The following is an 11689-nucleotide window of genomic DNA, read 5'->3' as shown; positions in this document are numbered from 1 at the left end:
GAGATTCACGGGTGAGGGGAGGTTTGCACTTTGCCCTTGGAGAAGAATGCTAAGCCCTTGGAGAGGGTGTGAAGACAGAGTCACCAGGGATCAAGCGTTTTGGAGGGACTTGTTTGTTTTCCTTGAAGCAGCGAAGGTTAAAGGGAGAGTTAACAGGGTGTCCCAATCACAGAACGAAGAGGGAGGAACTGTTTCTGTTAACGAACAGCAACATGGTGGAAACATTGAACGGACTGGGTAGCAGAGGTATCGCTTCAGATTGAAAACCCTCATCAGAGCCGGCAAGGAGTGAAAACGTTAGCAGGGAAGACCACAGAGACTCCAGCAACACACAGAAAATGCCGGAGGAACTCAGCAGGTCAGGCAGCATCTATGGAGGGGAATGTTTGCACAACCAATGGTCTCACCTTCAAGGACTCTTCATTTCATGTTCTTGATATTTATTGCTTATTTATTTATTAATGTTATTCCTTTCTTTTTGTATTTACACAATTTGTTGTGTTTTGCACAGAGGTTGCACACCCAACTAGGGCAGTCTTTCGTTGATTCCGTTATGGCTATTGTTCTATAGACTTATTGAGTATGCCCACTAGAAAATGAAACTCAGGGTTGTATAAGGTGACATATCTGAACTCTGATGATAAATTCACTTTGAACTTTTCGAACAGTTGATGTTTTGGGCTGAGACGCTTCATCGGGACAGGAAGAGGAGTGGGGGCAGAACCCCCACTCCGTCTCTATGCTAAATCAGGAAGAGGAAACAGGAGACGCTGGAAATCCAGTGCCACAAACACACAGTGCTGGAGGAACTCAGTAGGTAAGGCAACATCAATGGAGAGGAATAAACAGTGGACATTTTGGGGCAAGCCCTTCACCAGACCTGCGTCTGCAGAATCTCGTACTCCCTGGCTCTGATGCAGACCCTCAATCTGAAACGTTAATTTACATCTCTTGCTCACTTAAAGATGAAAGATGAGCTTTACTTGTCACAGGTACATTGGAGCACACACTGAAATGTGTCACCTTGCATCAATGACCAACACGGTCCGAGGAGGTGCTGGGGGCAGCCTGCAAATGCCGCCCAGCTTCCAGTGCCAACGCAGCGTGCCTACAGCTCACTAACCCTACGTCCGTCTTTGGAATGTGGGAGGAAACTGGAGCACCCAGAGGAAACCTACACAGTCACGGAGAGGATGTATAACCTCCTTACAGAGGGCGTGGGAATGGATCCCTGATCGCTGGGGCTGTAAAGCGACTGCGGTAACTGCTACGTTATTGTGCTGCCCTCTATACCCTGAGTACGGAGCGGCAAGATATTCTTAGGGAATCGGTCCTGGGTCCCAGAGGAGACAGAATTAAAGCTATTTGATTAAATGAAAACCTACACAAAAGTGAAATGTTCACTCTGATACTCTTTCCAACATTCCCTCTACTATTTTTAACAGCTGCATGGACTAACCATTGCTCTGAGCAGGAAACTGAAAACTGTGCGCCACTTTAATAAAACAATATATAAAACAAAATACCAACAAAGGCTACGTGCGCAGGAGCATTTCAGTTATTGCGCTGCCACGCATCTGCTCAGCTCAGAGGGAACGGTGCTTTCCACACAGACGCTGGCCGATCTGTAGAGTATTTTCAGCACTTAGTCTCCACAAAGGAAACCAAATTTGGTGGGGTTAAGGAATAATCTGTGAAAGGGCAGTATAAGCAGATGGAGAGGGAGAAGGGATTTACTGGACGACTCTGGCAACCATCGAGCGTCTTTCTCTGTGCTATGATAATATTGCACTATCCCAAATCCATTGGCCTACAGGTCAGTTCCAAAGTGCACGTGGACAGTTCTTTGTTGGGTGGCGATACTCCTTCAGAGGCGATTAACAATCTCGGTTCTAATCCGATATCACAGTGGTCGGTAAACAGTCTGTCGCGCCATCGGTGGGGGGTGGAGTTGGGGTGGGGGTGGGAGGGGAGTCCAGCTATGATCCAGCTTGGAAAAGACAGGAAAGTTCTGGCCTTGGAGAGGGGGCAGGAGGCATGGGGAAAGGGGAAGCTGAAGAGAGAGCAGGAGATTAAAAAGATGCAGCAGTACACAGCAAACAAACTTAAAACGGTACATATATACAGGAGGCCGACACCTCTGACTGATTAAAAGATTCCTGATCAGAATTTAAATAGGTCGCTGTTAAAATGTGCTGACATACACACTTGTGCACACGCGCGCGCACACACATGCATAGGGCTGCAAAATTTATATTTTTAATATATTTATATATATATTTATAATTTAGATATATATTAATCCTTCAAATCTATGTCTATTTCAGTCACCGCTCAGCAAGGTGACAGACTTGTGGATTCACTTGTGTTATTTGAATGATCAATTACATCATAATTAGTTAGCTATTTTGCTTTACGATCTATTGCAGAGGGCAGGGCCGCACTTAATTCCGGGCAAAGTGGGAGGGCACCGAGAAACAAATCCAATGACGGACCTGTCCCCACGGTGCCCCACCCCACCCACGCTAAAGGAGCCACAAGAGACAGCAGATGCTGGAAATCGGGAGCAGCGGACCGGATGAATCCAGCGGGAAATGGGGGTTCCGTCCTAACCCTCCGGCTTTGTCATGCGCTGCTCTGCATTAAGGCAAGAGCGTCTCCCTCCTTCTCTCCCACCGTGCGTCGCCCCCAAACTTGTGCTGGGGGAATCTGAGCGGGATGGGGGAGGGAACCTTTTGGACGTATGGAACAGAAGGAAAGGCTGGTTGCCTCTAAGCACCAAAGTGAGACAGGAGAGAGGTGCAGCGAGGGTGGGTGCCTGTGACTAAGAGCGTTGGGGAACTCTGCCGGGTTACAGCCCCCTGGGTATTTCTTTTTATGCTGCTGGGGAGGCGGAGGTGTTGATGCAGTGAGGGGGGCTTGCATTCCGCTTATAAAAATATATCTCTGATCTGCAAGATTACGAAGAATCCGCCGCCGGCTCCTGATCCCACGAGGTGCTCACGTGGCCCCACTCGGGGTCGAAGCTCCTGTCCATCAGCAGGCTGCCATTGCCCACGCCGTACTCCACCGCCAAGCCGCCATCCGCTTCCAGCAGCCGCCTCGCGGCTCCGTGGTCGTGGGTGAAGGCGCCGTTCGCGCCGGTAACGCTGCCCTCCGGCTCTCCCTTACGCTTCCGGGTGCGGACCTCCAGGCAGTTCTGGCCCTTGAGGTGGCGCTGCAGGTGATCGAGGCGTACGAAGGCCTTGCGGCACTGGCTGCACTCGAAGGGCCGGTCGCCGGTGTGAAGCCTGGTGTGGTTCTTCAGGTCGTAGCTGTGCAGGAAACGGGCATCGCAGCAATTACAGCTGTAGGGGCGCTCACCCGTGTGCTTCCGCATGTGGATCTTCAACTTGTCGTTCCTAGGGAGCGGGAGCGGGGTGGTGGGGTGGGGAGCGAAGGAGATGATGGAGAGGCAGAGGGAGGGAGGGAGGGAGAAGAATGAAGGGGAAGGGGGAAGATGAGGGGAGAGAGAGGGGATGGAGGGGAGGAGGGGATGGGAAAGGAGGTAGGTGGGGGAGAGGGAGATGTGAGGGGAAGAGAGGAAGAGTGGAGAATGAAGAAGAGATGGGGAAGGGGGAGAGAGGAAAAGGGTACAAGAGGGTACGGGAAGGGTTGTAAGGGGGAGGGATGTGAAGAGGATAAGGAGGGGAGGAAAGGGAGGAGTGGCAAGAAAGAGAGGCTCAGAATAGTAAAAGCATTGACAAACCTCTGCCAATCATGCCCCCCACCATCATCCCTCAGCTTCAACCCCTTACAATTCCTTGGTCTAGACTGCAGAGCAACCAGGAAGATCTCTTTTGACTAATTTAATCAGTCCTGTCAGTATTTTAAACAAGACATTCTGCAGATGCTGGTATGAACCAAGAAGCTGGAAAGTGTTAGGTGGAAGAGGTAAAGGGCTGAAGGAGGAGGAATGGGATAGGAGAGGACAGCGGACCATGGCTTCTGCTTTAATGTGTGTTTTGCTTTCTGAGAGAGCAAGGAAAAATGACTTGCTACACTCGAGACCTCAAGAAGCTGCAAAGATTGTGGAAACCGGCCTCCCCTCCATGGACTCTGTCTACACTTCTCACTGCCTCAGTAAATCAGCCAGCACTATCAAGGATCCCACCCACACCGGACATTGTCTCATCTCCCCCTCCCGTCAGGCAGATGATACAAAAACTCAGCAGGTCAGGCAGCATTTATGGAGGCCAATCAACAGTTGACATTTACCAGACTCTTGAATGGTCCTTTCACACCCTAAAAGATTAACTCTTCATCTCCCTCGTGGCCCTGGCACTTTATTTGTCTGCCTACACTGCACTCTCTCTGTAACTGTGACCTGTTATTCTCTCTGTAACTTAACACTTTTTTCTTTTCATTACTCTGGCAGAAGATACAAAAGCCTGAAAGCACGTATCAACAGGTTCAAGGGCTGTTTCTATCCTGCTGTTATAAAACTACTGAATGATCCTCCTATAAAATGTACTCATAACCTCACAATGCACCTCGTTACAGCCCTCGCACTTTGTCAGCCTTACTGCACTCTCTCTGCGACACTTTATCTTGTATACTGACAAACTGACATGATGAAATGATCTGTATGGACGGCATGCAGAACAAACCTTCTCCCTGGGCCTTGGTACACACGACAAGAATAAACTACAAACACAGATGCTGGAAATCTTCAGCAACACACACAAAATGCTGGAGTAGCACCTCCACTCTGTCCACCGTCAGAGGAAGGATCTCCCGCTGGGGGCCACCCATTTCAATTCAACTTCCTATTCCCATTCCAACATGTCTGCCCTTAGTCTTCTTCAACTGCCAGGATGAGGCTCCTCTCAGACTGGAGGAGCCACACCTCAGATTCCATCTGGGTAGCTTCCAACCTGATGGCAGGAACACTGATTTCTCTATCTTCCAGAAATTACTAACCCCTCCCTTCTTCTCTCTTTTTCCATTCCACGTTCTGGTTCTTCTCTCACCCCTTCTCTTCTCCTCACCTGCCCATCACCTTTCTCTGGTGCCCCTCCTCCTTCCCTTTCTCCCATGGTCCACTGTCCTCTCCTTCGTCGGCCTTTTACCTCTTCTACCGATTACTTCCCGCCTTCTTACTTCACTCCTCCTCCCCCCATCCACCCACCCTCCCCCTTACCCGGTCTTACCCATCACCTGCCAGCTTGTATTCGTTCTCCTTCCCCCACTTACTCTGGCTTCTTCCCCCTTCCTCTATAGTCCTGACGAAGGGCCGTGGCTCAAAATGTCGACTGTTTATTCCCCTCCATAGATGCTGCCTGACCTGCTGAGTTCCTCCAGCACTTTGTGTGTGTTACTCAAGATTTCCGCAGTCTGTAAAATCTCTTATGTCAAAAGACTCTTGTAAATTTCTCTGCCCATACCTATCAGATAAATGTGTAGCTGGTGCAGGAGGCAGGGATTCTCTGATCACTGAGATCTCTCTTGGGGTAGGGGCGACCAGTACAAGAGGGATGGGGCTGCACTTGAACCAGATGGAGACCAATATCTGAGTGGGGAAATTTGCTTTTGCCACAAGGGTGGGTATAACCTGGTGAAAAAGATCTGCAAAGGGTTGTGGACTCGGCCAACTTCATCACAGGCGTAACCTTCCCTACCACCGAGGGCATTTTCAAAAGGCAATGCCTCCAGAAAATCTGCAGAGTTATAGGCTCAACCAGGTCCATGGTTGAGTCACAACCTTCCCCACCATCGAGGGCATTTTCAAAAGGCAATACCTCAAGAAAGCTGCATCCATCATGAAGTTCCCCCCACCACCACCCAGGACATGCCCCCTCCATGTTAATACCATCAGGGAGGAGATATGGAGCTTGAAGACACAGTGACTCAGGAACAGCTTCTTCCCTTCCACCATCAGATTTCTGAATGGACAACGATCCCATGACCACTACTCTCATTTTGCACCACTGAATAATTTTTTTACATCAGTATAAAAATCTCTATATCGGTAGAGTGGGGAACCGCTTTCTTGATTCAACTTTGCCTCCAACTTCCACACAGCGCTTATATTCACTTGGTCCACTTATGACACCTCCCACTCCTTTTACAATCTCTCTGTATCCATCTCTGGTGACAAACTCTCTACTGATAACTTTAGATCTTTATCCCTTCCCACTCTTGACACTTGTAAAAGTTCCACTCCCTTCATTTCCTTCGTCTGCACCATATCTGTTCCCAGGATTACTCTGGGGTTAGAGCATCCACAGAATCCCTTGTGTTTTCAACTTTTCAAACTGTATTTCTGAATTTATGTATTGCAATGTACTGTTGTTGCAAAACAACAAATTTCATGATGTACGTCCGTGATAATAAACGTGATTCACACACACACAAAACGCTGGAGGAACTCAGCAGGTCAGGCTTATAAAGGGTTTCGGACAAATGTTTATTCCCCTCCATAGATGCCACCTGACCTGCCGAGTTCCTCCACCATTTTGTGTGTGTAGCAACACACTTAAAAGTTGCTGGTGAACACAACTTCTGTTGGTCAGGACGAAGGGTCTCGGCCCGAAACGTCGACTGTACCTCTTCCTAGAGATGCTGCCTGGCCTGCTGCGTTCACCAGCAACTTTTAAGTGTGTTGCTTGAAACTCCAGCACCTGCAGATTTCCTCCTGTTTGCATTCTGTGTGTGTGTTTATTATCGATAATAAACCAATTTACTAATCCGAAAGCTGTGTCAAAGAAGATTCCTTACCTGGTGAATCGTACCCCGCACACCTCGCAGGCGAACGGCTTCTCGCCGGTGTGGGTACGCATGTGTCGTGGGAGCTTACCCGCCCCGTGGATGACCTTGTGGCAGATGGGGCACTCCTGGGGCAGCTGTGACTTACGCCTACGCACCAGCTTGTCGGGGGAGCTTAGCCCACTGCCCAAGAGCCCGTCATCCTGCGAGGCCAGGTACGGCGTGGAGTCCTGCTCCGGGTCCATTCCACTCGTGATCCGGTCCGCTGGGGAAGGGGATGGCAGGAAGTCGGGCGCCCCGAACCGGCCACCTGCACCCTCCAAGTCCTCGTTCTCCAAGTCCTCCTCCTCCTCTTCCTCCTCTGCCACCTCCTCCATGTCCTCCTCCAGTGCCGGCGCATAGCGCTCGCCCATCCCGACCGGCGCCTCCTCCGGACCGCCGGCCCTCAGCACGTTGCTCTTGGTGGTCCGCAGGGGCTGGACAATGCGGTACAGACTGCCCCGGTGGCCCAGCGAGATGCGGGTGGGCTTCTTTGGCCTCTTGCGCTGCCGCCGCCGGAATACGGGTAGTGCTTCATTGCCCTGCTCCTCAGCCAGTCCAAGAGGGCTGCCGGGAACAGGGTCCCCGTGGCCCTCAGCATAACCCACTGGCCCTGGGTATTCCTGGGCAGCGGCCGGCTCAGGCTCCGGCCGTTCACACTCTTCCCCTCCGCCATTGCTGCGCAGGATGTCGGCACAGGCGTCGGTGACGCACTGTATCTCGAGTAGGCGGGCGGCCTGCAGCACGTCTCTCATTTTGGAGCTGCTGATGGTTAGCGTGGCGGTGTAGGCGAACTCCAGCAGGGCACCCAGCACCTCAGGCTTGACGAAGTCCAGCTCGCAGACGTTGCGCTGTCCGCTGAAAGGCTTGGACGTGAAGAGCTTCTTGAAGTAGCGGCTGCAGGCAGCCAGCACGGCTCGGTGGGTGCGGTACTCCAGACCCTGTGTCACGATGGTGACGTCGCAGAGCTGCCCCTTGTGTCTTTGCTCGTTGAGGCTGCTGAGAAGCTCACTGCTATGCTCAGGGAACGGGATTCCGATCAGCTCGTCTTCACTGGCTCCCATCACGCCCTGCAGGGGAAAGCTCAAATTTAATTTATTATCAAAGTACATATGCCTTCACAGTGCGTCGTGCAAACCGCCGTGCTTATTACAGCTTGGGGTGCCGGAGTTTGGAGTTCAGTTCCAGTGTCCTCTGTAAGGAGTCTCGGAACGTCCTCCCGGGGAAAGTGTGGTTTTCCTCTGTGTCCTTGCACAGTTAAGGACATACCCATTAGTAGGCTAATTGGTCGTTGTAAATTGTCCCTTAATTAGGCTAGGGTTAAATTGGTGAATTGCTGGGTGACGAGGTTCGAAGGGGCAGAAAGGGCCTGTATCTCTAAATAAATGTCACTATACATTACCCTGAGATTCACTTCTTGTGGGCATTCACAGTAAGAACAAAACAAAAAGCACAATGAAAAACTGCACACAAAGATGGACAAACAGCTTCTCACATCATCCCCTCTCCCCCACCTACCTCCCCCTCGCCTGGTCCCACCTCTCACCTGCCAGCTTGTACGGCTCCCCCTCGCCCCACAATTTCTTATTCCAGCTCCTGCCTCCCCCTTCCTTTCCAGTCCTAATGAAGGGTCTCGTCCCAAAACATTGACTGTTCATTCCTCCCCATAGATGCTGCCTGACCTGCTGAGGTCCTCCAGCATGTCGTGTGTTTACCTGTCCAAGTATTAAAGCACCTACCTCAACCACTTCCTCTGGCAGCTCACTCCACATATGGACCAGCCTCTGGGTGAAGAAGTCTATTAAATCTCTCCCCTCTCACCTTAAGGCTACACCCTCTAGTTTTTGATTTCCTTTTTCCTGGGAAAACACTGCGTGCATTCACCCTGTCTATGCCCCTCGAGATACAGAACAGTAACAGAACTGCATCATGTGGATGCAGGCCCTTCGGCCCCACCAGCCATGCTGTCAAATGACCTGTGGTCGGCCCATATCCCTCCACTTAACTGTCCAAGTGCTTCCCAAGTTATAGTATCGTATTTCCTCACGTCCCCTGGCGACTCATTCCAAACACCCACCACTCGCTGTGTGAAAAAGTTGCCCCTCAGGCCTCTTTTAAATCTTGCCCTCTTACCTATACTCCCTAATTTTGGAATCCCCTTACCCTGGGGAAAAGACAGTTACCATCCCCCATATCTATGCTGTCAACATGAGGCAATTACATCAGCCCACCAAGGCCACCCCTCAGACTCCTGCGCTCCAATGCATGGAGTCCTTGCCTGCCCAACCTCTTCCTGCAACTCAGGCTCACAAATCCTCGCCACATCCTTGGGTTTTGTCTGGAGTGCCTGAGCAGAGGGGAGATCTGACAGAGGCTTAGATAGAGTGGACAGGGAGTATCTGTTTCCCAGGGTTGAAATGTCTAATACCAGAGGACATGCATTGAAGGTGGGAGGGGGGTAGGATCAAGAGGGATGTGAGGGGTAAGTGTTTTACTCAGAGAGGGTGGGTGCCTGGAATGCCCTACCTGGTACATTAGAGATTTTAAGAGACGTTTGGATAGGCACGTGGATATAAGGAAGTTGGAGGGATATGGACATTGTGCAGGTAGGAGGGATTAGTGTTTGGGTGTTCTTGATTTGCTCTTTAGCTGGTTTGGTACAACATTGTGAGCTGAATAGTCTACTGCTGTGTTGTACTGTTCTACGTTCTAGATCCTCTGCAGTTTTTCAGCATAGTTGTGGGATTAAGGTATATTAATTCATCTGAGCAGTGGACATGACATCTTTTACAGGTGTGTGAGAGTCTCATTCAAAACAAGACACTTCTGGCAGTGTGGCTCTCCCCTCTGTGAAAGAACTGACCTGTAGCTCGTGCTTGAGAAGTGTAAAATGCCTCTGATACTTGGGCTAAGGATCGAGCCACCCCACTCAGCCTGGAAAACCCATGCTGTTCCTTTTCAATTAGCTACTGAAAGCATCCACACAATTTCTCCCTGATGATTAGCCAACTGTGAGACATCACTCACATGCCAAGAAACATTAACGAGACGAGTCTCCCACAGGAACTGTTTGCAAACTTGGAAATAGTTTGGATTCCTGATAAATCTTTTCTTGAGAGCTTGGATTTAAGTTTGCAGACACAAGAGTCATATAGAACAGAATTAAGTCTTTTGGCTCTATGATGTCTATGCATCAAAAGCCCATTTTAAAGAGATAAAACATTAAAAGTCAGCTTTATTTATCACATGTACATTGAAACATGCAGTGTAATGCATCATTTGCATCAAATCAAATCAGTTCTAAGCGTCGCTGTGCTTCCAGCCCCAGCATAGGATACTCACAACTTACTAACACTAACCCGTACAACCACTGCGATGTGGGAGGAAACCAGAGCACCCTGAGGAAACCCACACAGTGACAGGGAGAACGTACAGATTCCTTTCAGCCAGCAGCGGGAAGTGAACCCAGATCTTACAGCCGGTACTGTAGTGCATTGCACGAACTGCTACGCAATCATGCTGAATTTAGACTAGTCCCAATTTTACTTTCTCTGCTTTCACATCAATGGCCTCCAGATTTTATCTGCAACCCATGCACCACAAAGTGAAGTTTACAGCATGTCGATTAACCCTCCAACCCTGGGACGTGGGAGGGAACCGGGGCACCTGGGGGAAACCCACGCGGTCACAGGGAGAAGAAGGTGGTGCAAGCTCTACACAGACACACATACATACAGACACAGAGCGCTGGAAGTCAGGACTGAGACGGTGTCTCTACTTGCTCCCAAGGAGGGGAGTGCTGCATAAGACCACAACAGACAGGAGCAGAATTGGCCCATTTGCTCCACTGTGTCTGCTCCACCATTTGGCCCGTGGCTGATCCATTTTCTCTCTCAACCCCAGTTTCCTGCCTTCTCCCCATAACCTACCACACCCTGACCAATCAAGAACCTATCAACCTCCACCCCATATATACCCCCAGAGCTACTTATGGCAACATTTTCCACAGATTTACCACTCTTTGCTGAAAGAAATTCCTCCACATCTCCATTCTAAATAGACGTCCTCTATTCTGAGGCTGTGCCTTCTGGTCTTAGACCCCCCCCCCCCACGATAGGAAACATCTGCCCCACATCCATTCTATCTAGGCTTTTCAATATTCAACAGGTTTAAGTAAGATCCCCCCACCCTTCTAAATTCCAGCAAGTACAGAGTTCCTCATTCCTGGAATAATTTTCCTGAACCTCCTCTAAACCCTCTCCAATTTCAGCACACCCTTTCTTAGGTAAGGGACCAAAATTGCTCACAATACTCCCAGTGTGGTCTGACCAATGCCTTAAATAGCCTCAGCATTACATCCTTGCTTTTATATTCTAGTCCTCTTGAGATGAATGCTAACATTGCATTTGCTTTCCTCACTACTGACTCAACCTGCAAATTAACCTTTAGGGAATCCTGCAGGAGGATTCCCAAGTCCCTTTGCATCTTGGATTTTTGAATTTTCTGCCAGTTTAAAAAATAGTCTACGCTTTTGTTCCTTCTTCCAAATTGCATGACCATAAACTTCTGACACTGTATTCTAACTACTACTTCTTTGCCCAATCTCCTAATCTAAATGCTGTCTAATCTGCAGGATCCCTAATTCCTTAACACGACCTGCTCCATCACTTATCTTTGTATCATCCGTAAAGTTGGCCACAAAGTCATCAATTCCATTATCCAAATCATTGACATATAATGTAAAAGACCCCTGTGGAACACCACTAGTTACCGGCAGCCAATCAGAAAAGGCTCCCTTTATTCCCACTCTTTGCCTCCTGCCAACCAGCCAATACTTTATTCATAGAAACATAGAAAATAGGTGCAGGACTAGGCCATTCGGCCCTTCGAGCCTGCACCGCCA

At 49.7% G+C, this 11689-nt stretch overlaps 1 protein-coding gene across 5 annotated transcripts in view; it reads right to left on the bottom strand.

Annotated features, from left to right (window-relative positions):
• Positions 1 to 373: 373 nt before the first annotated feature.
• LOC134343058 (zinc finger and BTB domain-containing protein 7B-like) overlaps positions 374 to 11689 on the bottom strand; it is a 190765-nt gene continuing 179449 nt past the window's right edge. For all 5 annotated transcript variants that reach the window (XM_063041904.1, XM_063041903.1, XM_063041905.1 and 2 more), the window contains 2 exons: positions 6760 to 7856; positions 374 to 3401 (listed from right to left, as the gene is read on the bottom strand). In XM_063041904.1, the coding sequence (XP_062897974.1) occupies positions 2960 to 3401; positions 6760 to 7850 (1533 nt within the window). In that variant the 5' untranslated portion in view covers positions 7851 to 7856 and the 3' untranslated portion in view covers positions 374 to 2959. The remainder of the gene's footprint in view (positions 3402 to 6759; positions 7857 to 11689) is intronic.

The sequence above is a fragment of the Mobula hypostoma genome, chromosome 2, assembly GCF_963921235.1.
Source record: "Mobula hypostoma chromosome 2, sMobHyp1.1, whole genome shotgun sequence".
In the NCBI taxonomy this organism is placed as follows: domain Eukaryota; kingdom Metazoa; phylum Chordata; class Chondrichthyes; order Myliobatiformes; family Myliobatidae; genus Mobula; species Mobula hypostoma.
The sequence above is the reverse complement of the archived record's forward strand: the minus strand, read 5'-3'. Positions and strand labels throughout refer to the sequence as shown.